At 42.3% G+C, this 26187-nt stretch overlaps 2 protein-coding genes across 5 annotated transcripts in view; one reads left to right on the top strand and one right to left on the bottom strand.

The window, feature by feature from the left end:
* fcsk (fucose kinase) overlaps positions 1-21206 on the top strand; it is a 318038-nt gene extending 296832 nt beyond the window's left edge. For 3 of the 4 annotated variants that reach the window (XM_048606128.1, XM_048606129.1, XM_048606132.1), the window contains 7 exons: positions 1413-1640; positions 3006-3149; positions 6092-6211; positions 9580-9767; positions 11803-11902; positions 15511-15734; positions 17312-21206. In XM_048606128.1, the coding sequence (XP_048462085.1) occupies positions 1413-1640; positions 3006-3149; positions 6092-6211; positions 9580-9767; positions 11803-11902; positions 15511-15734; positions 17312-17395 (1088 nt within the window). In that variant the 3' untranslated portion in view covers positions 17396-21206. Of the gene's footprint in view, positions 1-1412; positions 1641-3005; positions 3150-6091; positions 6212-9579; positions 9768-11802; positions 11903-12689; positions 13212-15510; positions 15735-17311 lie in introns of those variants that run through there. The other variant, XM_048606131.1, reaches the window with a different exon arrangement.
* Positions 19140-26187, bottom strand: part of cog4 (component of oligomeric golgi complex 4) — a 33453-nt gene continuing 26405 nt past the window's right edge. The window contains exons 14-19 of the mRNA XM_020512494.2: positions 25740-25856; positions 25098-25190; positions 24283-24366; positions 23668-23769; positions 22131-22259; positions 19140-20483 (exon numbers count right to left, since the gene is read on the bottom strand). Coding sequence (XP_020368083.1) covers positions 20349-20483; positions 22131-22259; positions 23668-23769; positions 24283-24366; positions 25098-25190; positions 25740-25856 — 660 coding nt within the window. The 3' untranslated portion in view covers positions 19140-20348. The remainder of the gene's footprint in view (positions 20484-22130; positions 22260-23667; positions 23770-24282; positions 24367-25097; positions 25191-25739; positions 25857-26187) is intronic.

The following is a 26187-nucleotide window of genomic DNA, read 5'->3' as shown; positions in this document are numbered from 1 at the left end:
AAAAGGGTCTAGGCCCGAAACATCAGCCTTCCTGCTCCTCTGATGCTGCTTGGCCTGCTGTGTTCATCCAGCTGTACACCTTGTTATCTCAGATTCTCCAGCATCGGCAGTTCCTACTATCTCTGTAACGTTCTGGGGACCCAGGTTCAAATCCCACCACAGCAGATAGTGGATTTTGAATTCAATAAAAATATCTGGAATTAAGAATCTAATGATGACCACGAATTCATTGTCGATTTGTCAGGAAAAACCCATCTGGTTCACTAATGTCCTTCAGGGAAGGAAACTGCCATCCTTACCTGGTCTGGCCTACACGTGACTCTAGACCCACAGCAATGTGGTTGACTCTGAACTGCCCTCTGGGCAATTAGGGATGGGTAATAAATGCTGCCTAGCCAGCAACACCCTCACCCTGTTAATGAATAAAGAAAAAAAGTATAAAATATAATGGACCGCTGCAGCAAACGGCTCCCAGTAGATGAGGAATCAAGGAAGAGACAGTAGTTATAAGATTGCATGTTGAGTGATTCAGAACAGAGGGAAGGAGGAATATTTTTGTGCACAGAGTTGTGATTTTTTTTTTATTCACTTGTGGGATGCGGGCATCACTGGCTGGCCAGCATTTGTTGCCATTGAGAAAGTGGTGTTGAGCTGCCTTCTTGGCTGCAGTCCATGAATGAAGCTGTGGAATTCAGTCAAGTCAATTAGTGATTGAAACAAAACTATGAAGATTTGGCGCAGTGGCTCAGTGGTTAGCACTGCTGCCTCAAAGCGCCAGGGATCCAGGTTCAATTCCAGCCTTGGGTGACTGTCTGTCACATTCTCCCTGTGTCTGCGTGGGTTTCCTCCTGGTGCTCCGGTTTTCTCCCGTAGTCCAGTGATGTGCGGGATAGCTGGATTGGCCGTGCTAAATTGCTCACAGTGTCCAGGGATATGTAAATTAGGTGGATTAGCCCTGGGAAATGCAGGGTTACGGGGATAGTGTAGCTGGGTGAGTCTGGGTGGGATGCTGTTTGGAAAGTTGGTGTGGACTTGTTGGGCCGAATGGCCTGTTTCCACACTGTAGGGATTCTATGGAAATTGGATCAATGAATGAAGCAATACGAATCGAAGGGATCAGAGTGAGTGAGTAAGAGTTAACTTTACCCTCACTGTGGGGAGCTGCATCTGTAAGGGGCACAAGTTTCAGATTTGAGGCTCCGGTGTTGCAGATCTTTCTGTGAACATGTAAAAGTGACATCCTGCTTGTGGTGTGGCTTTCCCTCTTAATCTGTCAGATCTATTTTCTGATCCAAGAGAGTGAGCTGCAGAAATCTGTTCTTAAACCTTCTGTAATTTTTATTCTCTTCCCTCTCTGTGACTCTATCATTGACTCGATGCCCAACCCTAAGATATGTAACTCCCTCCCACAGGTGGCTGGAGTGACACACCTCCAATAACGTATGAGCATGGAGGAGTGGTGCTGGATATTGCCATTCTAGTGGACAAGTGCAAACCGATTGGTGCAAAAGTACGTCGCATAGCAGAGCCCAAGTTGCACTTAGTCCTGAACAGTGGAGGCAAAGAGACAGGAATGAGCATGGAGATAGTGTGTCAGACTCTGGAGGATCTGCGGGACTACTCTCAGCCACGTGCACCAGGTATCTTCGACAGAAAGGCTGGTAGATATGCTGCCTGTAGCCTACCAAGCTGGCTGGTCATGGTCTGTCTCCTCTCCATACTGAGATTCCAACATGGTAGAAAGTGCATTATGAACCAGCCTAACATTTAAAGAGGAGAAATGTATGGATAAAAAAGATCATTATCCATCACAATCAAAACTGACTGCTTTCACTGTCACCCTAGGGAGCCTGTTCCTTGACTGAACACTCAATGATTTATTGTTTCCCTAGCTTAGTTTTGAATTTATTCCACTTCACATGTAGGCTGTGTGTATACTTCAGCTTTTCTGTGTGAAATAGCTTGCCATGTTATGCAGTGGCTCTAGAGTCTATTTAGGCATCACTTCGGATTTCTGCCATTGATCGCTAACTCCAGTTCTGTGCATTAGAGGACAGGGTCAGGCTTGGCTCTGATGCCTCCTGTCAACACATGGCCCTTGGACACACAGGGCTGAACTTCCCTGCTGGTATCAGAAAACTGACATTGGGACTATTTCAGGATTCCGAGCCTCTGTTTTGTGGATGTCTACTGACGCAATTTCACAGGAAGTATCCGATTAGTTGGCTGCCTCCATATGTGTCATCCAATAAGGACTGGTGGAGGGAGCTTTGACATGAGAAGACCAATCCAAGGAGCCCTAGGGAGGGCTGGCTGACAGCTCCAATGGGAGAGATGTGTGCTACTCGGATTGACAGAGAGCAAGAGAGAACCATATGATGAAGGCACTAACCCAATGGTCTAAATGGCATGTAAAGGCTACAGGCCAGAACTGTCAGGGCCATCAGTCCCCAGGAAAATGCCCCCCAGATTGCTACATTTGGTTAGGGATGAGCCATGTACAACCATTCTGCTCCTTTATACAGGAGAGTGTGCAAAATCTGACAGTAGCACTGTGACCCACCCTCCCACCATGAAGCCCCCTCTAACGTGTTGCCAAGCCCCCAACCTGGGTCCTATGTGCTATTTGTAACATTTTATTACAGTGTGAAAATAAAGGCTGAATGCCTTTTTAAGTACCTTAATTGTGACTCGTAGCTGCATTACAGTATTTTGAATTCAGTAATTATGGGACTATCAGCTCTGTCCTCTATTTTGTTTTCAGTAGATTCTGCCATTAATACCTGCTCTGGACCTATTTTGCTTCTGTACAACCATTACCTGTCATTTTGCCTTTTGTTCTGTGAACCTGTTACCTCTAATCTCCTTCACCCTCTCACTCCTCATCTCCCCTCTCTTACACGTGCCCCTCTGACTTTTATCTACAATATAAAATCTACCACTTTTCCATCTCTGTCATGATTACATTTGTTGTGTTCTATAATAAATGTTCCATCGTTTGACAGGTGCCTTGTTGAAAGCAGCCTTTATCTGCACAGAAATTATACACTACCCTTCACCGGTTTCACTGCAGGATCAGTTAATGTCAGGGTTTGGTGGTGGCTTTGAGCTTCACACTTGGTCCAGTCTCCCACATGGATCTGGCCTTGGTGAGTAACCATAAAATAAATCTGTGAGTAGCAGCATCTCATGCCAAGAGACCATTTTCCATCATCGCTTGCAGTCCTTTGTTTAGATTTGGAACATCAGTTTTGTGTTGGACTACATCATTTTCCATCCTAACAAAGAAATCTATCATGTTATGGTCACTTTTCCCTAAAGAAATCCCACAACAAGATCACTAATTAACCCCTTCTCATAGCATTATACCAAATATTGGAAATCTTTGTTTCCTGGTTGATTTCTCAATGTATGGATCTAAAATCCATCTTGTACATACTTCTGGAATTCATCTGCTATCTTCTTGCGAATGTAGTTTACCTAATCTACTCGTAGATTAAAGTCACCCATGATTACATCTTTGCTGTAAACATCTCTTAATTTCATTTTTAATGTCACCTCTATCTAGCTACTCCTGTTTTGGAGGCTGATTGACAACTCCCATGAATGTTTTTTTACCATGTGTTGCTCCATAGCTCCACCCAGACTAATTCCCCATATAGATTTTCTAAGGCAATATCCTTTCTTACTATTGCACTGATTTTGTCCTTCACTAACAATGCCATCCCACTTCCTTTCCCTTTTCTTTCTCCTGACCTTCCTCAATTTGAACACTCTTGGTTATTCAGTTCCCAGCCTTGGCCACTCTGTAGACAACCCTCTATTATCACAATCATATCCTATACATTTACAGCTACTTGCACCATTAATTCATGTACCTAATGTAGAATTCACATTCACATACAGTAAGTTTGGATTTGTCTTTTTAAGATTTTTACACAATTTTTTGTGCTATGGCCCTATTTACTATAGGTTCTCATTTCCTTTGCCTTCCACAAATGCTTTTACATTTTTTTTTCAGCTGCCTGTAATGTGCTTGCAGGACCTCAAACTTCTTGAAAACCGAAAGAACTGAGGATGCTGTAAATCAGGAACAAAAACAGAGTTGCTGGAAAAGCCCAGCAGGTCTGGCAGCGTCTGTGAAGGAAAAAACAGAGTTTACATTTCGGGTCTGGTGACCTTTCCTCAGAACAGTTCTGAGGAAGGGTCACTGGAACTGAAACGTAAACTCTGTTTTTTCCCTTGACAGATGCTGCCACACCTACTGGGCTTTTCCAGCAATTTTGTTTTTGTACCTCATGCTTCTTTTTTATCTCTGTTTTTGGTACCAACATGGATCACAACCTCTGTCTGTTGACTCCCCCCTTTCAGAACGTGCTATAGTTTTCAGTGATTTCTGTGACTCTGGCACAAGGAAGGCAACATACCATGCTGCTATCACAACTGTGAACCCACAAATGTCTGTGTGTTCCTCTTATGTTAGAATTCTCTGTTACTATTGCTCTCCCGCTGTTTTATCCCTCCAGCCTGTGCAACTGAGCCACTCAGGGCAGCACGGTGGCTTGGTGGTTAGCACTCCTGCCTCACAGAGCCAGGGACCCGGGTTCATCCCTTGTCCATCCTTGGACAACTGTCTCTGTGGAGTTTGCACATTCTCCCCGTGTCTGCATGGGTTTCCTCAGGTGCTCCAGCTTCCGCCCACAATCCAAAGATGTGCAGTATAGGTGGATTGGCCATGCTAAATTGCCCACAGTGTCTAGGAATGTACAGGCTAGGTAGATTAGACATGGTAAATGCAAGGTTACAGGGTTAGGGTGGGATGTTCTTCAGAAGGTCAGTGCAGACTCGTTGGGCTGAATGGCCTCTTTCCGCACTGTAGGAATTCTATGATTCATAGTGTTAGGAACATAGCTATTGCTAAAAAACCATCTCTTCCAGCAGTATCCAAAGTAGGAAATCTTGTGGGTGCTGAACCCAAGAGACTTATGCACTGCCTGTTCATTGCTTTTACTCTCACCCATTCCTTTTCTGCCTGTGCACTCTTTACCTGCCGTGTGGCCACCTCTCTGTATACACTATCCACAAATCTCAGCCTTGCAAGTGCTCCACAGTGACTCCAGTTACTGTACCAGATCTAAAATGTGGATTTTGAATAGCTGCAATTAAAGACATTTATTGTACAAGTGATCACTCTGGACGCTGAAAGTGTCCCTGACTTCCCACATGACACAGGAGCAACATTCCATGTGGCCAAGCTGCCCTGCCATGACTTAGCCATAAATTACTCTCTAGCCATTTTCTTTGTCTAGTTTAAAGAATATTAAATATATAAGGCCCTTAGCCTTACTATTAAGTCATAGAACATCATTTTAATTTAAGACCTGTACTTTGAAGGTTTGACAGCAAAAATACTTACCTAGTCCTCCATAATACAATGCTGCCTTTCCATGTGCATTGGCTCCCAGAACTTCTTGATGAATTTATGTTTCCCCTATGATCTTACTTTGGGATGTTTTCAAAAATCACTTCTCTCATTCATTTTATCAACTCCTGAACTTGCTGAGACACCAGTAACTTCCCACTTTCCTTGTAATGATTAAAATATGTCGCTCTCACTCACTGACAGTCACACTCCTGCTTGTGCCCTGACATGCGTGCATACACAGATGCTGTACGTGGAATCTCATGTGTACACTCTCTCTCATGCAGTTGTATACATTTGATGAGAGCACAATCTCAAACTGATTTTGCACTCCTTCAACTGCTGTCCTCTAAATCCATCGACACTTTCTCACCACTGACCCCACTAACATTGCTTGAGTTGGCACAAGCCCAAGGTTGAATCTTGAGAATTCAAACCTGGGGAAGGGTCACCAGACCCGAAACATTAACTCTGTTTTCTCCTTCACAAATGCTGAGCTTTTCCAGCAACTTTGTTTTTGTTGTTGTTGTTGTTGAATCTTGAGGATTTGTAATTGTAATTTTCTTCAGTTGTGAGTGACACACAAGTAATGCTTAAAAGGTTTTGCTAAAGGAGAGCAGTGATGTTCTGGGTTGTCCGCTCTTTATTGTTGGTGTTTGTTGTTGTTAGGTACGAGCAGTATCCTTGCAGGGGCAGTGATGGCAGCTCTGATCACAGCCGCTGGAAAGACCTACGACACCTCATCCCTCATCCATGCCGTTCTTCACCTGGAGCAAATGCTGACGACGGGTACGCACCATCCCAGGTCTCCAAGGTTATTGAGGGAATTAATCTGGGCAAATGGTTTAATATGGTGAAGGAATTCAATTCCTGAGGACAGACAAGTTGACAATTAGACGCAGGAAGAGAATTTGAAGATGATATTCACACAGAGTTGTGAAACAATTGGCTTGAAAAAGAAGTGTACAAGAGAATTTTGAAGGAGAATGGATTGAGGGGGAAGGTGAGTAAGTGGGTTAGTGTATTGGAGGTTTATTGAAAAGGGGTGTATTGGTCTCCATGAACATCCTAGTCTAATCCTTGAGAGTTACAGTGTTCAACCAGGCTCATTTACAACTAAAACAACAACACATTGTATCTACGTAGTGTGTTGAATCTAATCAGACAACCCAAGAAGCTTTACACGAGCAGATTAAAGCAAAATTTGACTCTGAGCCAAGTTAGGAGATGTTTGGGCTGATGGTGTAAGACTCAGTCAAAGAGTTAGGTTTTAAGAAGGTCATAAAGGAAGAAAGAGGTGGAGAGAGGAAATTCCAGACTTCAGGGACCAGGAAGCTAAAGGCACAGGCGCCAATGGTATCAGGATTAAAATCCAGGATACTCCTACACCCAAAATTAGAGGAGCAGTATTACCTCATGGGGTTGTCGGGCTGGGAGTGATAACAATGATAGGAAGGGATTAGGCAATGAAGGAGTTTAAAACTAAGGCTGAGAATTTTAAAATCAAGGATTGTTTATCCAGGTGCCAGTGAGGTCAGCGAGCACAGGGTTGATGGCTGAATGGGACCTGATGTAAGTTTAGGCACAGGAGCCAGGGTTCTGGATGCTGACATGTCTACAGAGGGTAGGGTATGGGAGGGCAGATCGGAATGCTTTGGAATTGTCAGGTCTGGAGGTAACACAGACATCGATGATGGTTTCAGTGCACGTTAGCTCAGGCAGGGGTAGGATTCAGTGATGTAGCAGCAAATACAGACCAATCAGTTTAATTTTGGTAGTAGGGAAACGTCTAGAAACAATTATTTGAGGTAGAATTATTAGTTTTGTGGAAGAATGTGGATTTATTCAGAACTGTTGGCTTGGAGATTTTAAGGGAAAATTGTGTCTAACAACTTGCTGTTGTCTTTTGAAGAGTAACACAGGGTTGATGAGAGAGACTTTGTTAATGTAGTATATGTGAACTTTCAAAAGACGTTCAGTACAGTGCCACACAATAAACTTATGAGGAGAGTTATTGGTCATGGAATACAAAGGACAGTTGCAGCATGGGTACAAAATTAATTGAGGGATAGAAAACATAGACTAATGGTTAAGGGTACTTTTTGGGCTGGAGGAATGTTTGCAGTGGAGTTCCCCACAAGCTGTTATTGGAACTTTCTTTCCCTGCTATATAAATGATCTAGATGTTGGTGTGCAGGGGACGAAAGAAAACTTGGGAGAATTGTAAACTGTGAGGAGGACAATGCAGAACTTCAAAAGGACATAGACAAGTAGGTGGAGTGGGCAGATGAAGATCAATGCAGAAAAACGTGAAATGATACACTTTGATACAAATGACATGGCATGACAGAATAAAAGAAAGTAGTATTCTAAAGGCAAGCACAGAGAGATTTGGATGTATATATATATCATTAAAAATGGCAGGACGTGGAGAGAGCTGTTAAAAAAGCATACAAGATAGAATTGGAACCATAAATAGGGAGATAGCGCTCAAGAGCAGGGAGGTTATGATGAATTTATGTAAGACACTGATGAGACCTTTAGTTGGAGTATTGTGTAAATTTCTGGACACCACCATATAGGAAGGATGTCAATGCATTGGAGAGAATGGAGAAGAGGTTTACAAAAACAGTTCCAGGGATGAGACAATTCAGTGATGAGGAAAGTTTGGAGAAGTTGGGACTGTTCCTTGGAGAGAAGAAGGCTAAAAGGAGATTTGATAGAAGTTTTCAAAAATCACAAGGGGTCTGGACAAAGTGTTCTTGCTTATAAACAGGTTGTCAGCCAGACAGCACAGTTTTAAAGTATGTTGCTAAAGAAGCCAATTCAGGATGAGAAAAAAAGCTGTTTGACTCAGCGAGTTCTTAGGGTATGGAATGCACTGACTGGGAGTGTGATGGAGACAGATTCCATTGATGCATTCAAAGGATAATTATTTAAAGAGAAACAATGTGCAGGATTATGGGGGAAAGTAAGAGATTGACACTCAGTTAAAATGATCAGAGAGGCAGTACAGACTCCAAGAAACAGAATGACATACATGATAACAAAGACATAGGATCAGAATTATGCCAATCAGTCCATCAGGTCTGCTCTGCCACTCGATCACAGCTGATATGTTTCCCAACCCCATTCTCCTGCCTTCTCCCTGTAACCCCTCGTCCCCTTACTAATCGAGAACCTATGTATCTCTGTCTTAAATATACTCAGTGTCTTGACCTGTACAGCCCTTTGCAGCAATGAGTTCCACAGATTACTTTTGATTACTTTGATCTATTGATCACTTTTGCCAATCTAGTCTCAAACATCCTCTCAAGAGCTGCTGTGTCATGGATGTCTCAACAACTGTTCCTGTTCTATATGTTCCATTCTCCCCTGGACTCTGAAAGCGCAGTCCCAAACTTGTTCACAGACACAACACCAACTTTTTGCAGACTGCTAGCTTCACCAAACTAGCTACGTTCTTGGGTTTTCCTGCTTGTGAGCCTTTCACCCCAGTCAGCTGTACTACACTACTAACTGTGCACAGACTTCTTTCAGGTCCTTCGCAGTTGTTAGGACTTTCCTGAGCCCTCATTTTGTTTGTCTTAATCGTGATTGAGTATATGTGTAGCTGGGTGTTTTGAAAGGGTACAGTTTAAGTTGCATTGTAATAGAAAAGATATCCTTTCTTTTCTATGATCTTGGTGAAGTTAAATATATAACAGTTATTTTCCCATTACTGACAAAACCTAGTGTGATTTGATTTTGTCCTGAATAGCAGTCTGTCAGGCAGATTGGTCATTTTGGTGGTTACGCTGAGATTTTGTGACGGTGTGTGGAACAGTGGGGCCCTGTTGTCAGTGCATTCTTCCCAGTTAAATTGTGACAACAGTTTACTAAATTGAAAGAAGTAGAACACTGTTTCACCAGAAAGGAGTGTTTCAAACCTTTGATGGTAAAGGACGAGGAGATTAAAGGGTAGGTGTGCATCTCCGGTGCTTACAGAGAAAACTGCTGCGGGAATGGAGGGTGTACTGGGAGTGATTGAGGAATTGAATGGGGTTAGCCCCTGTGTTTCCTACATTACAACTTCAAAAGTGTGTCATTGGCTTTGGGGCATCCTGTGGTGTAAAAATATCTTTCTTTCTCCTTATTTACATTCCTTCCTCTTCTAGGTGGAGGTTGGCAGGACCAAGTTGGAGGTCTGGTGCCTGGTATCAAGATCGGTCGGTCCAAGCCCCAGTTGCCACTGCGAGTAGAAGTTGAGCACATTGCAGTGACTGATACCTTTGTGAAAAGTCTGAATGACCACTTGCTGCTGGTGTACACGGGGAAGACACGACTTGCACGCAACCTTCTGCAGGTTCGACCCAATCATCACGTAACAGTCAGGCCCTGGGAGCAGTCTGCCTCTCAGGACCCAAATACCACAGTGTTACAAATCTAGCACCGTGCCCTCTGCCCTCAGGGGACTGTCAGCTGAAATGGTACAGGGGGCCTGGCAGACTATTGGCACTGGTCTGACCATGTTCATTACGATTCTGAGAGTGGCTGGGGAGGTGCTGCGTGATCACCTGCACACAAACCAATTAAGGTGGCTAGATGGGCAATCCATGCCTCTTGATGTAATGGGCAGCAGAAGAGTCACATGCACAACCCTACGGGCAGCTGTCCAGTTAAAAGGGATGGGAGGAGGGCTTTTTGCTAGCTTCTGGGGTCGTTTGGGATGGCTCTCCAGATAGATTTGCCTCTCCACGTCCCCCAACGTGATCCCTGCAGCCTGTCGGCCTGGGCAGTAAGATCTCAGAATTAGCTAAACGTCGGGTCCATCACTTAACACCGTTCCTTAGCCTCGCTGTCATTGCAGAGTAGAGTACCATTCTTAATGCTACTGCCAGGAGCAGAGGTGCTGGCCTCCGACAGGTCAGCAGCACTTCCTGCTGGAGACCAATGGAGATCTCACCACAGACTAATTAAAGGGCCATTTACTCAGCAATAACCCTGCTCGCAGATGCTCATTTTGGCTTCCACCTGGACCACTTGAACCTGGACTTATAGTCTTGGTTCAAATACGGACAAAGGAACTGAATTTCAGAGGTGAGGTGAGAGTGACTACCCTCGACATCAAGGATACATTTGGACCAAGTGTAGCACACAAGAGCCTGAGCAAAACTGGAGTCAACAGCAATCTGGGGCAACACTTTCACCTGCTTGAAGTTGGGTCAGAGGCTTCTGAAGCAAGTAATCCACCTCCTGAATCCCCAAAGCCTATGCAAAATTGACAAGGCATGAGTCAGGAATGTGATGGAAACCTGTCCGCTTCCCTGGCTGAGTGAAACTCACCACTATCCAGAACAAAACTGTCCACTTGATTGGTGCCCCCTCTAACATCTCCACTATGACAGCAGCGTGATCTATAAAATGCAATGGAGCACCTCACCAAGGCTTATCATACAGCATCTTCTGAGATCTCTACCACCTAGAAGGGCAAGGGCAACAGATACATGGAAACATCACCATCCACAATTTCCCTCCAAGACATACAGTTGACTTGGAATAATATTACTGTCCCTTCACTGTCAATGGGTCAAGAACCTGGAACTTCCTTCCTAACAGCAGTGTGGGTGCCCTTGCACCATAAAAAGTGCAGCAAATCAAGACAGCAACTCACCACCATCTTCTCAAGGGCAATTATAGATATACAGCAAACTTTGTTTTATCCAACACCTTATGAACTGGCACTCTTGATAAACTGGCAAAAATTATATAACTCAAATACTGCGAAGTTTACAGTATTATCCTATTCATTTATTATAGTTTTTAAATTGATTTACCTCAATGTAAATAAACATGTTTTTCAATTGAATGGCCACATAAAATATCAACAGTTGATTCAATCTCAAGTCAATTTCTCCTCAAATACTGCGTTCTACGAGTAGTCACTTGAGAGTGCAAGTGAGAATGTGCTCTCCTGATTAAGTTTTATTTAAGGCAAAGTTGCATTATTATTTAAGCGATTAATGCTGTAAATAAAGTATAACAATGATGTGCATATCTCCTGCATTATGTTTCTATGACTTAGTGTGTGTTTTACATTAATTATATGGACCTTTTGATCAAGCAGAATATTTGATCAACTAGTCCACTCCTGGTCCCATAGGCGCTGGATAATAAAATGTTTGCTGTACAGTAAGTGCTGACCTGTGTGCCTTAGCCAAAGCTGATGAATGAAGAATAAGTTTTTAAGACGTTCCACTGGAGCACTTTTCTTAGACTGTAAAACTGGGAAAGAAGGTTTACTGCACAGCATAAAGTCCCTTGTCTGGGCCAGATGGAAGTGAACAATCAGGAAGTAGTTTTGATTGCCATTTTTGAGATTTGTTATGGTTGTTTTGCAGGATGTACTGAGGAGTTGGTATGCCAGGCTGCCCAGTATTGTGGAGAATGCGGATGCACTGGTGAGGAATGCAGAGGAATGTGCTCAAGCTTTTATCAAAGGTAAGTAAAACTGCTGGAGCTGCTGTCTGCACTGTCACAGACTCAAACAGGGGGAGACGCACCATCTTGTGTAGTAGCAATCAGAATGTTCCAAGTAAGATTCCAGATAAAGCCATATTCCACATTGATAGTAAGTTACATTGGCCAGCTGATCCCCAGATTTGGCCTCTGACTCGGACTGGGGACTGGGTTGGAGAGAGAATGTGGGTGGGTATGTGAGTGAGTGCGTGTTGTCCCACTTCCACCAGCTGTCTTGGGTGACGAGGTGGCTACCCAGTGCCTCGCTTTCCATTCTGATCATTTGGTCTCCCTGTTTATGCACCAGTGACTTTACCCAGGATTAATCCATTGATGCTGTCCAATAAGTATGGCACATAGGAATTCCTTTTTGCAAAACTGTCTACTTTCCTTGATTGTGTAATGTTTTTTAAAGTGTCCTGCACACTACCTCCATCTAAGAATGGATTTTAGCATTTTCCCAACATTACACTAATTGGCCTATGGTTTCTTTTCTGTTTCCCTCTTTCTTGAACTGACTTGTTACATTTGTGGATCTTGCAATCCACTGGGACCTTTCCAGAACATAATTTTATTGTGGCAAAAGAAGAAAAAAAAATCAAAGACCTTTAAATAAATAAATATATATATGATGGTTGGAAGAATCTTAGCACAAATATCAATACTAAGTTTCAAACAGAAACATAAGTCCCGGGAGATATCACTCCTATGTCAGCTTTTTATATCTTACTTAACTGATGCTTTCCACTTTCTTTCCCTTGGGCCCTAGAGACGATTCCTCTTGGAGTCCATTGTGGAAGATTACAAGCAGTGCATCCACTATCTCTGTACCACTTCCTATGAAACCATAGGACACAAGCCTTCGGGTCAAGGAGACTTGCCAACTGTTAATCCTATTAGTTTTCCAAGTATGTTTTCTGCAGTGATCACAATTGTTTTAAGTTTCTTTTGCTTTCTTGCCCTTTAATTCTTGAGGTGGAAGCAGTGAGAGAGGTCAGAAGAGGGAAGCTGCGAATGAGGGCCGTGGAAAGCAGTGAGTAGAGAGATTGTGAGGGGGTTGGTTGAAGGAAGTGAAAACTGAGGGGGAGGACAAGAAAGCAGACAATAACAGTCAAAAGAGGAAAGAGGTGAGCAGGAAAGTTATGTTCATAGCTGATGGTAATACTGGATAAGTCTGATCCCAGAATTAAGCCCAGTTTGATAGATCGTATATTTAATTTTTGCTTTTTGCTTCCTCAGTGGTTAGTCACAGAAACATATTCATACAAGACTGCAAGTGTGCTTCAACAACAGAACATAATTTTATTGTGGCAAAAGAAGAAAAAAAAATCAAAGACCTTTAAATAAATAAATATATATATGTGATGATTGGAAGAATCTTAACGCAAACATCAATCCAAAGTTTCAACCTGTTTCACAACAGAAACACAATGCCAGGGAGATATCACTCCTATGTCAGCTTTTTATATCTGACTTAACTGATGCTTTCCAGTTTCTTTCCCTTGGGCCCTAGAGACAATTCCTTTTGGAGTCCATTAACTTCTTACAATTTTGATGGCCTGATCTAAGTTTTAACAACTTCAAGTTTTCTATCCAAACTCTCCTAGCTTAAAAGCTCCACGGATTAGAAACCATGTGTGCTGAGGTGACCTGTTCCCCTGAACTGACTGGAAAAGCTTTCTCTCCCTGCTAGTTCTACCTTTTAAACTGCTCTCTAGATTATTCTAAACTAAAATCTCCTGTCCTGAAGTCAAAACTAAACTAATTGCCTTAATGTGTTTATGCATCTGTCATAAACACAGCAGTATAAACATATTATCCATTATCACCTCGGGGATTCAGTAAACAGTTGGCTTCTTAGCATTGATGTACTTTGATCACTGTTCAAAAATGAGTTTCTGATCTCCTTAAATAAACTTCACTAACCGAAGTCCATCTGCTCTATTTTGAAATCCAAAACAAAAAATGGGATACAATATACATAATATTCCTTTCATCAGAGAGAGGGGAAGGTGGTGATTGAGAATAGGGCAGTGAGCGGGAGACAGTGAGCAAAGTGTCAAGCAGGAAAGGAAGTAGGAGAGAGTGAGGGTTGTTTGAAACAAGCAATGAGCAACAGGAACTGGGAGAAGGGACAGTTGAGCAGGATGGAGTGAGGTGATCAAGAGGGAAATTGCGAGCAAAGGGGTAGAGAGATCGAAGTGATGTGTGGGAGAGTGGGGAATTGGAAGGGGGAAGCAACAAACAACTAGACATCCCTTGAAATCTTTTGAATGCATCCCATCCAGTCCCAATGATTTATCAACTTTAAGCACAGCAAGCCTCTCATAGAACATAGAACAGTACAGCACAGTACAGGCCCTTCGGCCCACCATGTTGTGCCGACCTATTATCCTATAAGATCAATCTACCCTGCATACCCTACATTTTACTATCCTCCATGTGCTTATCCAAGAGTCACTTAAATGTCTCTAAAGTATCTGATTCCACTACCACTGCTGGCAGCACATACCACACGCCCACCACTCTCTGTGTGAAGAACATACTTCTGACATCTCCCCTATACCTTCCTCCAGTCACCTTAAAATTATGCCCCCTTGTAATAGTCATTTCTGCCCTGGGAAAAAGTCTCTGACTATCCACTCTATCTATGCCTCTCATCATCTTGTAAACCTGTATCAAGTTACCTCTCATCCTTCTTCGCTCCAATGAAAAAAGCCCTAGCTCTCTCAACCTTTCCTCATAAGACCTGCCCTCCAGTCCAGGCAGCATCCTGGTAAATCTCCTCTGCACCCTCTGTAAAGCTTCCACTTCTTTCCTGTAATGAGGTGACCAGAACTGAACACAATATTCCAAGTGTGGACTAACCAGAGTTTTATAGAGCTGCAGCATAACCTCACGGCTCTTAAACTCAATTCCCCTGCCAATGAAAGCCAACACACCATAAGCCTCCTTTACAACCCTATCAACTTGGGTTGCAACTTTGAGGGATCTATGGACAAGGACACCAAGATCCCTCTGTTCCTCCACCCTGCCGAGAATCCTGCCATTAATCCTGTATTCTGCATTCAAATTCGACCTTCCAAAATGAATCACTTCACATTTTTCTGGGTTGAATTCCATCTGCCACTTCTGTGCCCAGCTCTGCATCCTGTCAATGTCCCGTTGCAACCTACAACAGCCCTCCACGCTGTCCACGACTCCTCCAACTTTCGTGTCATTGGCAAACTTACTAACCCACCCTTTCACTTCCTCATCCAAGTCATTTATAAAGATCACAAAGAGCACAGGTCCCAGAACAGATCCCTGTGGAACACCACTGGTCACCGAGCTCCAGGCTCATGTCTCTTGTCTACTTTTATTTCAAATTTTAGTCGACTACCTCCTCTTCCACAGTCACGACCACATTGGTAGTATCCTCTTCTTTGTAAGGACAGATACAGATATTGATTTAGTACCTTATCGTGCTCCCTACCTCCAATCAGAAATCCCCTTTTTGGATCTACTAGGCCCCAACTTTGCTACCCTTTTACTACTTTTCATGTGACTGTAGAAAGAGGGAGAGAAATGTTAACCTTTGCATTTGGCAGGTGACCTCTCCTGGATTGGCCAGTGCCTAAATACCTACTGGCAGCAGAAGAAGTGTATGGCTCCTGGGTGTGAGCCATCTGCCGTCCGACAGATAATGGCTGTCCTCCAGCCCCACGTACATGGGCAGAGCCTGGCTGGGGCAGGTGGTGGAGGCTTCCTTTACCTTCTGACCAAGGAACCTCGACAGAAACAGGCCATCGAAAGGATACTGACAGCAAGCCAGGTAGGATGGTCAGCTGTTATAGAGACCCTTCCAGAGTGCATCATCACAGTATCCCTGTTTCCCATAAAGGACAAACTGTTTAATTTCTTTAAGAATCAGTCACACATCCTCACAGGATGGTATTGTTATTAGGAGATACAGGAATTTTGATTTGTCCGTTTACAGTCCAGTGAGCTAAATCCAATTCTCACATATTTGTGAGATTTGCTGTCAGACTTATACTCCAAGGGAATAGATTCCTCCTGCTCACTCCTAAAAATTGTGCAAGTAAAACCAGAATGTGCTGGAGAGCTGTTCTGGCAGCAGCTGTGAGGAGAACAGAGCTAATGTTTTATGTCCCATTTTGTCTCTGTTTTGTGACTTTGAAACTGCACAGGGCTGGAAAATGATTATGTTTACATTGTTGACAAAGAGAGAGAGTGGAACAGACAGCAAGGGTGCCCAAAGCAAAAGACAAAGGGAGTGATTATTAATAATAAAGGCGATTTCTACATGCAAAATAGGTATTAATGACAGTTGTGGATTGCCAAAAAAGGTTCAATTTGGTGAGTGTACCCATGCAAAAATGAAACACTGGCAGGGAGGTGGGCAAAATGGGTTAAAAGTTCATGCTCTAAAATTGTTGAACTGAATGTTGAGTCTTGAAATCTGTGTAGAGCCTAAGCAGAAAATGAAGTGGTGTTCCCCAGCTTGTATTGGGCTTTACTGCAACCCTGCAGCAGACCTAGGACAGAATGCTAACATTCCTATTAAATTATAAGAATAGAAAATGGAAGGGTAATTTCGAAATGATCAAATTGTGATGTTCTTGATCTTGAGTTAATTTGGTAGATCAACTGTTTTCTGTAGTGGGCGGGTCCAGATCAAGGCTCCATCACCTTCAAATAGGAGCTAGTCTGTTCAGTGATAATAATCAGGAAGCTTTCCTTTGTTTAAATGGAAGTGGAAATCTGGACTGAACTCTCCCAAGAAGCTCTTGAGGCTGGCAGTCAGTTGATAATTTCAGTAGTAGTATTAAGGGTTATGAAACCAAAGGCATATAAATAGAGTTAAGATGCAGATCAGCCATGATCTAATCGAATGGCAAAACATGCTTTAAGGGCTGAATGGCCTTCATACATGCAATGCCAACAAAATGTAGAGCTGCAGGAGAAGCGTTATCCTATGTAGTTAACAGAACATATTCCATTTTTTGGAGCTCTCTTGACTCCAAAACACTGCATTCAGTCTTGGTTTCCTGGAGACTCCTGTCATTTCCAGGGAGGTCTTCCCCTTCCCTTTTAATACAGAGCTGTTTGAACGGTTGCTCTGAAATTTCTAAGACATCTCGTAAATACCAATATCTTGTCTTTGTGAGATTAACTGTGTTTCTCTACTTCATCCTGCCTTCAAAGCAATTGTCATTGAAGTTAAGAAGAGTCTCCGTGAATCTTTATGATTGGAAAGTGAAATACCAGAGTTTGTGCCAAAGTTCCCTATCCCCTCCTGTGCAGACAGCTGGGTCTCTCAGATGCTGTTAGGCTGGTGTTGAGAAGGTATGACAAGGTTATAACATCTGAATTCTGACTTGCTTACAGGGTTTGGGGAACTTCAGTGTCTATGCGGTGGACGTAGATGAGACTGGAATTACTGTGCGTCTGAGTGGAGCTGAGGGACAATGAATCCTACATGAATTGTTTAACACACAATAATCTTGGGGTTAAACCAGCATCATGCACAAAACTTGGACTATTATGGAAAAATCCAGAGAGAAATCACTGATGACAACATTTTAAGTGACTTTCAAATCGCTGCATCAATTTTTCTGATAAACTTTATTTTTATGAAGCCAAAACATCAGAATCATTCCGGTATATGCTACAAGCATCGAACAGCATTGGCAATGATCTGAAGCTATTCCTCAAAAATTCAGATGATACCACCACTGGCTGGATGATGTTTGAATGTCTTACAACTCAATTCACACTCCAGAATTATTTTGCTATCCTAGAGTGGAACTTCATGCGTGTTTCAGTCAGTTGCTTTTCATTAGGAGAGTTTGGGAATTTATATTATTCATTGAGGTTCTGGGCATCACTGGCCAGGCCAGCATTAGACTTTTTAAAAATTTGCGCATGGGTTTAGGGTGTTGGCAGCTGATCTAGAGAAGATGGTGGTGGTGGTGGGCTAGCTTCCTGAACCTCTGCAGTCTGTATGGTATGGGTCCACCCACGGAGCTGTTAGGAAGGGAATTCTAGGAATATGACCCAGCAACACGGAAGGAATGGCAATATATTTCCAAGTCAGGATGGTAGGTGGCTGGGAGGCAATCCTGATATTCCCATGCATCTGCTGCCCTTGTCATGTTGCAACATTAGTAAAGACATGAAGCAAACTCACTGCTGTTGTAAATAGTGTCATAGAATTATTAATTTCCACCAGAATAAGTAGGTGAGGCAATTTCAACAGTTCATGCCCTAGAATGCAATTCTCTGAGTACTGACATACTGCATTAGATTAAGCCATCTTTTCAGTTTTATTTTTGCATCACACAGGAATGAATAATTGTTGTAATTTATTCACACATTCTTTAAATATTAGCTATTGCTTATCCACCATTAACTGTTTCAGTAAATTTCCCCAATCCATTGTTGCCACTTTGTTCCTTACACCCATTTAGTTCTCTATTTAGATTCAGGATTCTAGTTTCAGATTTGACTACTTCATTCCTCCATCTTAAATGAAGAACTCCTATTACGATTGCTCTTCACCAGAGGACCAGTACAAACATATTATTAGTTAATCCTTGCTCATTGCAATAGTACCAAATCTAGAATAGCCTGTTCTCTGGTTGGTTCATCAAGGTATAGATCAATAAAATCACCAAATACACACTCTTTGAAATCCTCTTCCACAATGTAATTGATAGTTAAGTTTCACTTTTTTTTAATATCCAGAAGTGCTCTTACAAACAGCCGAGTTTTTGCTTCCCCATCTATTAACCACCTAGTTTGGTTTCATTAATCTATATGTAAATTGGGCAACTGTATTAAACATGTATCCTTAGTGCATGCGTATTTAATGCCTTCCTGTACATCATCACCACCACCATTTGGAAGCGTATACATAATCCCAACATTATCTATCCCTTGATATTTCTTATTTCTGCATCATGATTTTCTGAGCCAATTATAGTTCATCATTATTACATTGATTTATTCCTTTACTAATAATGTTCCCCCACCTGCTTTCCATTTTTGTCTGTCCTTCCTAAATAATGAATATCCCTAGATATCCAGGTTCCATCGTCGGTCAACCTGCAGCCCTGTCTCCATATTTATATCTACTCGCACTGCTAATTCATCTGTTTCCTTTCAAATGTTCCACATATTAAGACACAAGACTTGTACACAAGACTTTTTAACCTTGTTGGTCATCTTACTTTTATTGTTCCCCCTTCAGAACACCCTCCAAGACATGAGATGATGTGGACAAAACAGATTCTCTGGCAATTCATTTCTTTGTCTACTTTCCACAGTACAGGCAATAAAACAGTTTGGAATTGTATTCTCTGGTGCAAAGCATCTAGGACAGCTGGAGGTCACGAAAAACACCATTAAACCACAAAGAATGATTTGGATTTCTAAAGTGAACTAATTTAAACAACTTTCAAACCTTGAACACAATAAATTATGAATTTCCATTCAATTCTCTGGTACTAAAGTATAGGAAAAAGTGAAAACTGTTCCCCATGAACAATTCATTCTGCAGCACATACCAGGGAGGTCCTCCTGCTAGTTTGATGCCTCAGGTATTCCTTTTCATACACATTCCGTTCCTTAAATACTCCACTGCAGGGTCCCACAGCATTGATTACTGAAACTTTGTAATGGAGTGATTAATATTGACCAGATTACTTGAAATGACCCTACAGGCTCTTCCTGGCCAACCAAGCAGACACATGGAGCCTTGGCTTAACATCTCATCCAACAGTCTGCCAGTCATCCTCTCCATACTATCCTGGCATGACAGCATTATATTAAGAGTTATTAGCTGGCTATTCAAACATTGGGATTACCATAACCATGTCTAATCCATACTTACTAAAATTATTTGTGGAATTTAATTCAGGAATCAGATTTTAGCCACTGCTTCATTTCTCAGGGATATAAAGTTCCCCCCCCTGCCAGTCTAGTCAGCCAATCTCACCAGGTACCAGGGGTGAAATTGGGCAATATTCCTAGTCTGCATGGGTCAGTATCTCAGTGGACAGAGTAAATAGATTACATTTGAAAAGTTTGGCAAAACAATCCATCTCTCTATAAGCTGCAACACGACCTGGTACAGCATAGTCCAAATGTGGTGAAGTAATACTCCAGCATGTGGATGTACTGTATGGTTCTGAACCTGTTCCCAAGACCCTGAAACTGGACATGCTCCGAGTCTGTCAATTAATGCACAATGATCCCTTTGGAAAACAAAAACATATGCAAGTCATTTGTGGTGCACACCAGATCCAGTCAGACGTTTTTGTTTTAAATGCCACACAAAGCTCCACTGTCTGAATATGCAGAAACATGCTGTCCAAGAGGAATCATAATAATCGATCCTCTAAAGGTTGACCAGGCACAACTGCTACAAGCGAAGTCTCTTGATGTCCTCACTACGAAAGTCATTCCGCAGTGCAAGCACCTGACGCACCTCAGCAGGCGTAAGACGCCAGGTCAATGGACCAGAGTTCTGTCCCCAGTAATCCAAGATCTCAGTGACCTATGGAAACAAAAAGTGATGAGTGATACAGGTGCAAAACCACATGTATTTCAATCTCTACAAAGATGGACTCTGGTAGAGTTACACATGTGGAAAAGGGTGACAGGACATGTGTGTCCAACAGAGACTGAACAGGGTTGGGAGAAGCAGGATTTATATAGTTGATCACACCTCCAAATGCCTGGTCAATATGAGTCAGTTATTAATATAGGATACTGAGAGAACATTAGATTAAAAAGGAAAGTAAATTATAATGACACTATACCAACCAGTGACTCAGTCAGTTCTTCAGTATGCACAGTGTTGATCATCAAAAAGGTATAGATACATTAGAAAGGGTGAAGAGTGGCAGGAACCGCAGGTTTTAGAAGTGAAGTTATGAAGGAAGGCACAAATAATCATGTTTTCACTGGAGAAATGACTGATAGGAGACGTAACAGTGTTTTCAAATAATGAAATGTTAAAGAAGCCAGGTATTTGGAACACGAGTAATGGCGATATTATTCACATGTCTTTTGCAAAGTTAAACAGAGTAGAAAATTTTTCTACTGGCAGCATTGATTCCCTGAGCAGCAAGTTGCTCTAAGGTCAAAAAAAACACTATTAGATGTATCAGTAGATTCCATGAAGTAGGGAATTAACAGCTTTTGATGGGAAAACATTATAAAATCTGTATCTGGATGGAGGAAACTTGCTGGACCAATATATGTTGTTCTCTCAGGAGCTTCTAAGAGTCCCATTGCGACTGTTTTGTTGCAGCTAATGCACTGCTATAGATCATCTCTGAACCAGCCTGTTGTTGCCTTACAACTATCTCCTTCTGCGTTTTGTTTGAAGCTCACCAATCAGGCTATAATAAGGATGGGCCAGTTCCCATCAGCATCCTGTGGGACAATGACCATGTCCTTGCTTTATAACTTTGCTGAATGTTACACTCAACCACATCATCTTAAATGTCCTTGTTCCATCGCTTTGCTGAATGTTACACTCCATCCTCCTCAAATGTCTCAGTGCCATCAAACAAAATACTGCAGATACTGGAAATTGGAAATAAAACTCCCTTACAGTCAAAGACAACACAGTGTGGAGCTGGAGGAACACAGCAGGCCAGGCAGCAACAAATGAGCAGGAAAGTTGACATTTCGGGTCGGGACCCTTCTGCTCCTCTGATGCTGCCTGACCGGCTGTGTTCCTCCAACTCCACAGTGTTGTCTCTGACTCCAGGATCTACAGTTGTTGCTATCTTATCCCTATTCAAAACCTCCCCGAGGTCCCCTGCCCTCATTCTCTAACCAGGCTCCAATGTCTGTACATAATCAGCACTATGTAAACACAAGAGAATGTTACTTCAAAACACATCAATCAGATCTCTCTCAATAAGTTTGTTCTGACCAACTCATGTCCTGTCACCTTCTGTGGCAGAGCTATATAAAATTACAGCTCAGAAACAAGACATTGAGCCCAAGTATTGTCAGCTAGTCTCTTACATTGCAACAGTGACTAGATTTCAGAAGTATTTCATTGCCTGTAAAGTACTTCTGGATATTGTGTGGTTATGAAAGGATTAATATAAATGTAAACCTTCCTTCTTTATGCTGCACGTAAGCCTCTTCCCACTCTTTACTTCACCTTATTCTACACACTCACCCTTTCTAGATTCAGTATAGTTGCCATCTGAGAGAGGCGAGCGAACTTGTCACGAATGGTCCACGTGATCACTGATGTCAGGTATGCAATAAGCGATCGGAGCTCCTTGTCAAACTGCAACCCACCAAGCTGAAAAATAACCAAAAGAGGTCAGAAGGAGATAGTGCAAACTCAGCTTTTAAGAAGCATGGTGGTTCAGTGGTTAGCGCTGCTGCCTCACCGCGCCAGGAAGCCGGGTTCAATTCCAGTCTGTGTGTGCAGTTTACACATTCTCCCTGTGTCTATGTGGGTTTCCTCCAGGTGCTCCAGTTTGTTCCCACAGTCCAAAGAATTGCCAAATTGCCCATAGTATCTGCGATGTCTAGGTTAGGTGGATTAGCCATGGGAAATGCAGGGTTACACGGATAGGGTTGGGGGAAGGTGGGGAGATGGTGGTGAGTCTGGGTAGAATGTTCTTCAGCAAGTTGGTGTGGACTTGTTGGGCTAAATGGCCTGTTTCCACACTGTAGGGATTCTATGGAAACAAGGCAGTGTTAAATGAGGATAGGAGATGCCAGTGGAAAGATGAGGAAATGTTTTAAAAATGCAAGAAAGGAATCCTCATTCAAACACAATTTGTAATTGAAATGTTCCTCAAGCTCCTCCTTCCTATTTTGATCTAAGGATTTTGAAGGTATATGAGCTGTCTAAACCATTAAATTTTCAAACAGTCTGAATTTATTCTCAGCTGTAGAGCTACTGCCCATCCTCAGTCTACCTGGGCTAAAGATAAGGCAGTACAGAGAAAAATCCCAGATCTGGAGCTATCCAGTCACCTACTGTCCTATGGGAAGTACACTTGAAATATGGAAGCAGTTTTTTGGGGAGGAGGAATACAGGGAGGGGCTTACTGGAAGACACCTGACCTCTATATGAACTCAACAGGAGTGAACATCTTCAGGAAAACAACTGATCACATAATAAAGTGGTGAGTGAGACTCATTCCAAAATGGTATTTGTGCCAAAGACATTTCATGTTCTTTGAAGGGCTAAAAACAGTACGGTTGAAGCTTTGACTAAAACGCATATGTACGTTCAGTATCTTACATTGCTGTTTCTAAGACATATATTTGCTTTTGCAGCTTCCCCTTTTTCCATTAGTCACTGTGTGTGATTTACTCCTATGGTTTCTGATAGTGATTGGCATGATATCCCTTGACAATATTTCTCTATGGCCAATGGTTTCCGAGACCAATATAGTGTGTGTGTGTGTGTGTGTATATGGGGAAGTCCTAGGGCTCCCTTGTGCTTGTACCAAGAAGTATAATTGCCCTGATTGACCTAGACACACCCACTTGAGATGGGATAGTCAGTGAGATGCTGTGATCCCTGAAACTTGTTAATGTCCTCAGTTATATCACTCCTTAATCCTTTACACTCAAGAGAATACCTGGCTTAGTACCCATATGGTACCTCCTCCCCAGAAACCATCAGTTCAGTTTGTTTCAGGACAATATATACATGAAATGCTGTAGTTTGCGGCTTTCCCTGCTCATACCCGGCTAAATGTTGACTTGAGAACCACCTTTTCCAGTTCAATCGCAATCAGGCTCGTCATCAGACCAGTGAGATTATCATAGATGACCTGGGACAATCCAGCCTAGAGAACAAATAAACACACACAGTCGCATCTGGAAATGACTGCACCTTCCCTTCCACCCGCCCAACACACCTAGGGACAACAACCAATTCTGGTAATCTGAATCAAAAATAGAAAATACTAGAAACACAGGAAAGGGTACTAAATTCTAACTTGCTGGTGTTCTGAAAACTAATGAAATAGCATCAGCCAGCAGTTGTAAAGAGACAGGACTGTTTTGTGCAAGCTTCACACAAGTGTGACAGGCATCTTTACTGTGAAGCTGTTAAAGAGCTGAGTCTTGGGGTCTGCTCTCCCTTACCAGGCCCACAAGGCCACTTTGAGGAGGTGAAGGACATTAATAATTTCCATAATCTTGAGACTTTTGGGAAAGAACAATTAAGAGACAATGTGGTTTCTCCTTGATACTACCAGTTTATATTTAGAATCCAACACTAGGAAAGTTGTACTTATTGTACAAGTTCTCAATTTAGTTGCAACTTTCTGAATTTTAAGTAAGCCTTACAGGCACACCTTGAACTCTGTCATCAGTTGCTCCAGGTTGAGAATAAATTGTTGAACCCAGGGATCATTGGCTTCATAATCATTAAACTCCTCCTAGAATACAATAAAACATTGCGTAAAACAAAAAGAGGCCAATGGCTTGAGAAAAGGCACATCAGGAATTGGCGCTCTTGTTAAATAACTGCTTAGAACTAACAATTGTGCATGTCTTTACTCACTTTACCACTTTTAAGAACATGAAGACCACTTTTAGAGCGCTTCTACAGCATATCTGACAATGTACTGAGTACCAAAGGCTGGTTACTATTACAGACACGAGAAAGCAATGCCTACAGTAGATGAGGCCTTCAGACCACCACCTCTGGTCACTACCTATTATACCAATTCTGATGTTTGCTTGCAGTCTTAACAGCTATTGTAATGTTTACAACATGTTGAAAGGGTTAAAAAGAGTCACTGTTTTATACATTGAGAATGTGATCGTGAACAAATTAGATATAATAAGATGTTAATAACACAGAGCAGCAAAACAATGTAACTCAGGCAATAAACCATTGAGTTTATACATAGTGGACTACAGACTGTCCACTCGGGACACTGAACTGCAATTCACTGGGTTTACAGATTGAGGAATGCAGAAATGCACAAGTTGGATTGGGGAGATACTGGGTTTATGGTGTGACCCATACTACGCTAAGTAACTTAACACTTCGGCTGCATGTATTTGCACCACACAGTGACATGAACAAATTTCTAAACTTGGAGATGTCTATAATTGTGTTCAGTCACTTGCTCCTTGTTTACACAAAGTGAAATGCTCTCACCTCCTCAATATTGTGAGAGATGGAGAGGAACCCAGTTATCCAGGGCTTAATCTGTGGCTTGATAGCTGTACTGTTGAGTTCTGCTAAACCTTCCTGTAAGACAAAATACAACTTGTTCATATACTTGGACACAGACTTGGTGTTGCAACAGCAAACATACTCTAGTTTCAGCAGTACCAAGGAAGCCATGGTGGACAAATTTCTAGTTATTGACCCCCATACCCTAGGTCCTGTTTTGAATGGGTTGCTCCGAACAGAATCAACCCTTTTTCAGAATCAACCCTTTTTCAAATGTTCGCACTTCTCGTAAGAACCCATCTAGCATTCATCTCTCATCTTAACATCAACAATCCTTTAGTATGCCCCTCCTTTTTACTCTCCCAGCACCATTTCCATGTATGCTATTGACTCCTCTTCCACCTCCCAAAAAAACCCAACCACAGCCTTCCTTCAATAGCATAAATAAATACCACCATTTCCCAGCTGCTTTCAGTTCTGACAAAGGGTCACTGGACTCAAAATGTTAACTCTGTTTTTCTTTGTACAGATGCTGCTAGACCTGCTGAGTTTCTGCTTTATATTAAGTTTGGAGTCTGCAATTAACTCATTAAAAGACAATTAGTAGCAAAAATTGGACCTCACCTGCAGGAGGTCCTTGAACTTGTTGGAGACCGCAGCCAAATCCGATAGGCAGCTGTCAATCTTTGCTTGTGCTTGCTCTGCTCCCAGTCCTTGGTTGAACAGCTTTGTACAGTCACTCTGTGGAGAAATATGCACTTCATCAAACATTCCCACTCTAACACGCTGGATAACTCTATAACACAGTGAAGAACAAGCATCTTACATGACAGCGTTTCTAGTGAAGCAGTGCCTTCAGGTGAATACAGGAGAAAACTGAAAAAAAATCATTTCATGCTATGGCCCAGAGAGACTGGCTTACTCAGCCAGAAGGATTGGGAAATGGTTTACTGGCCTTCATTGCAAGAGGATTTGAGTTCAGAAGTAGGGGAGTTTTATTGCAGTTATCCAGGGCCTTGGTGAGACTACACCTGATGTACTACATGCAGCTTTGGTCTTTCTACAAAGAAAG

The sequence above is a fragment of the Rhincodon typus genome, chromosome 15 (assembly GCF_021869965.1).
Source record: "Rhincodon typus isolate 14 chromosome 15, sRhiTyp1.1, whole genome shotgun sequence".
Taxonomy (NCBI): Eukaryota; Metazoa; Chordata; class Chondrichthyes; order Orectolobiformes; family Rhincodontidae; genus Rhincodon; species Rhincodon typus.
Note: the sequence above shows the minus strand (reverse complement) of the source record. Positions and strands in the feature narration are given on the sequence as shown.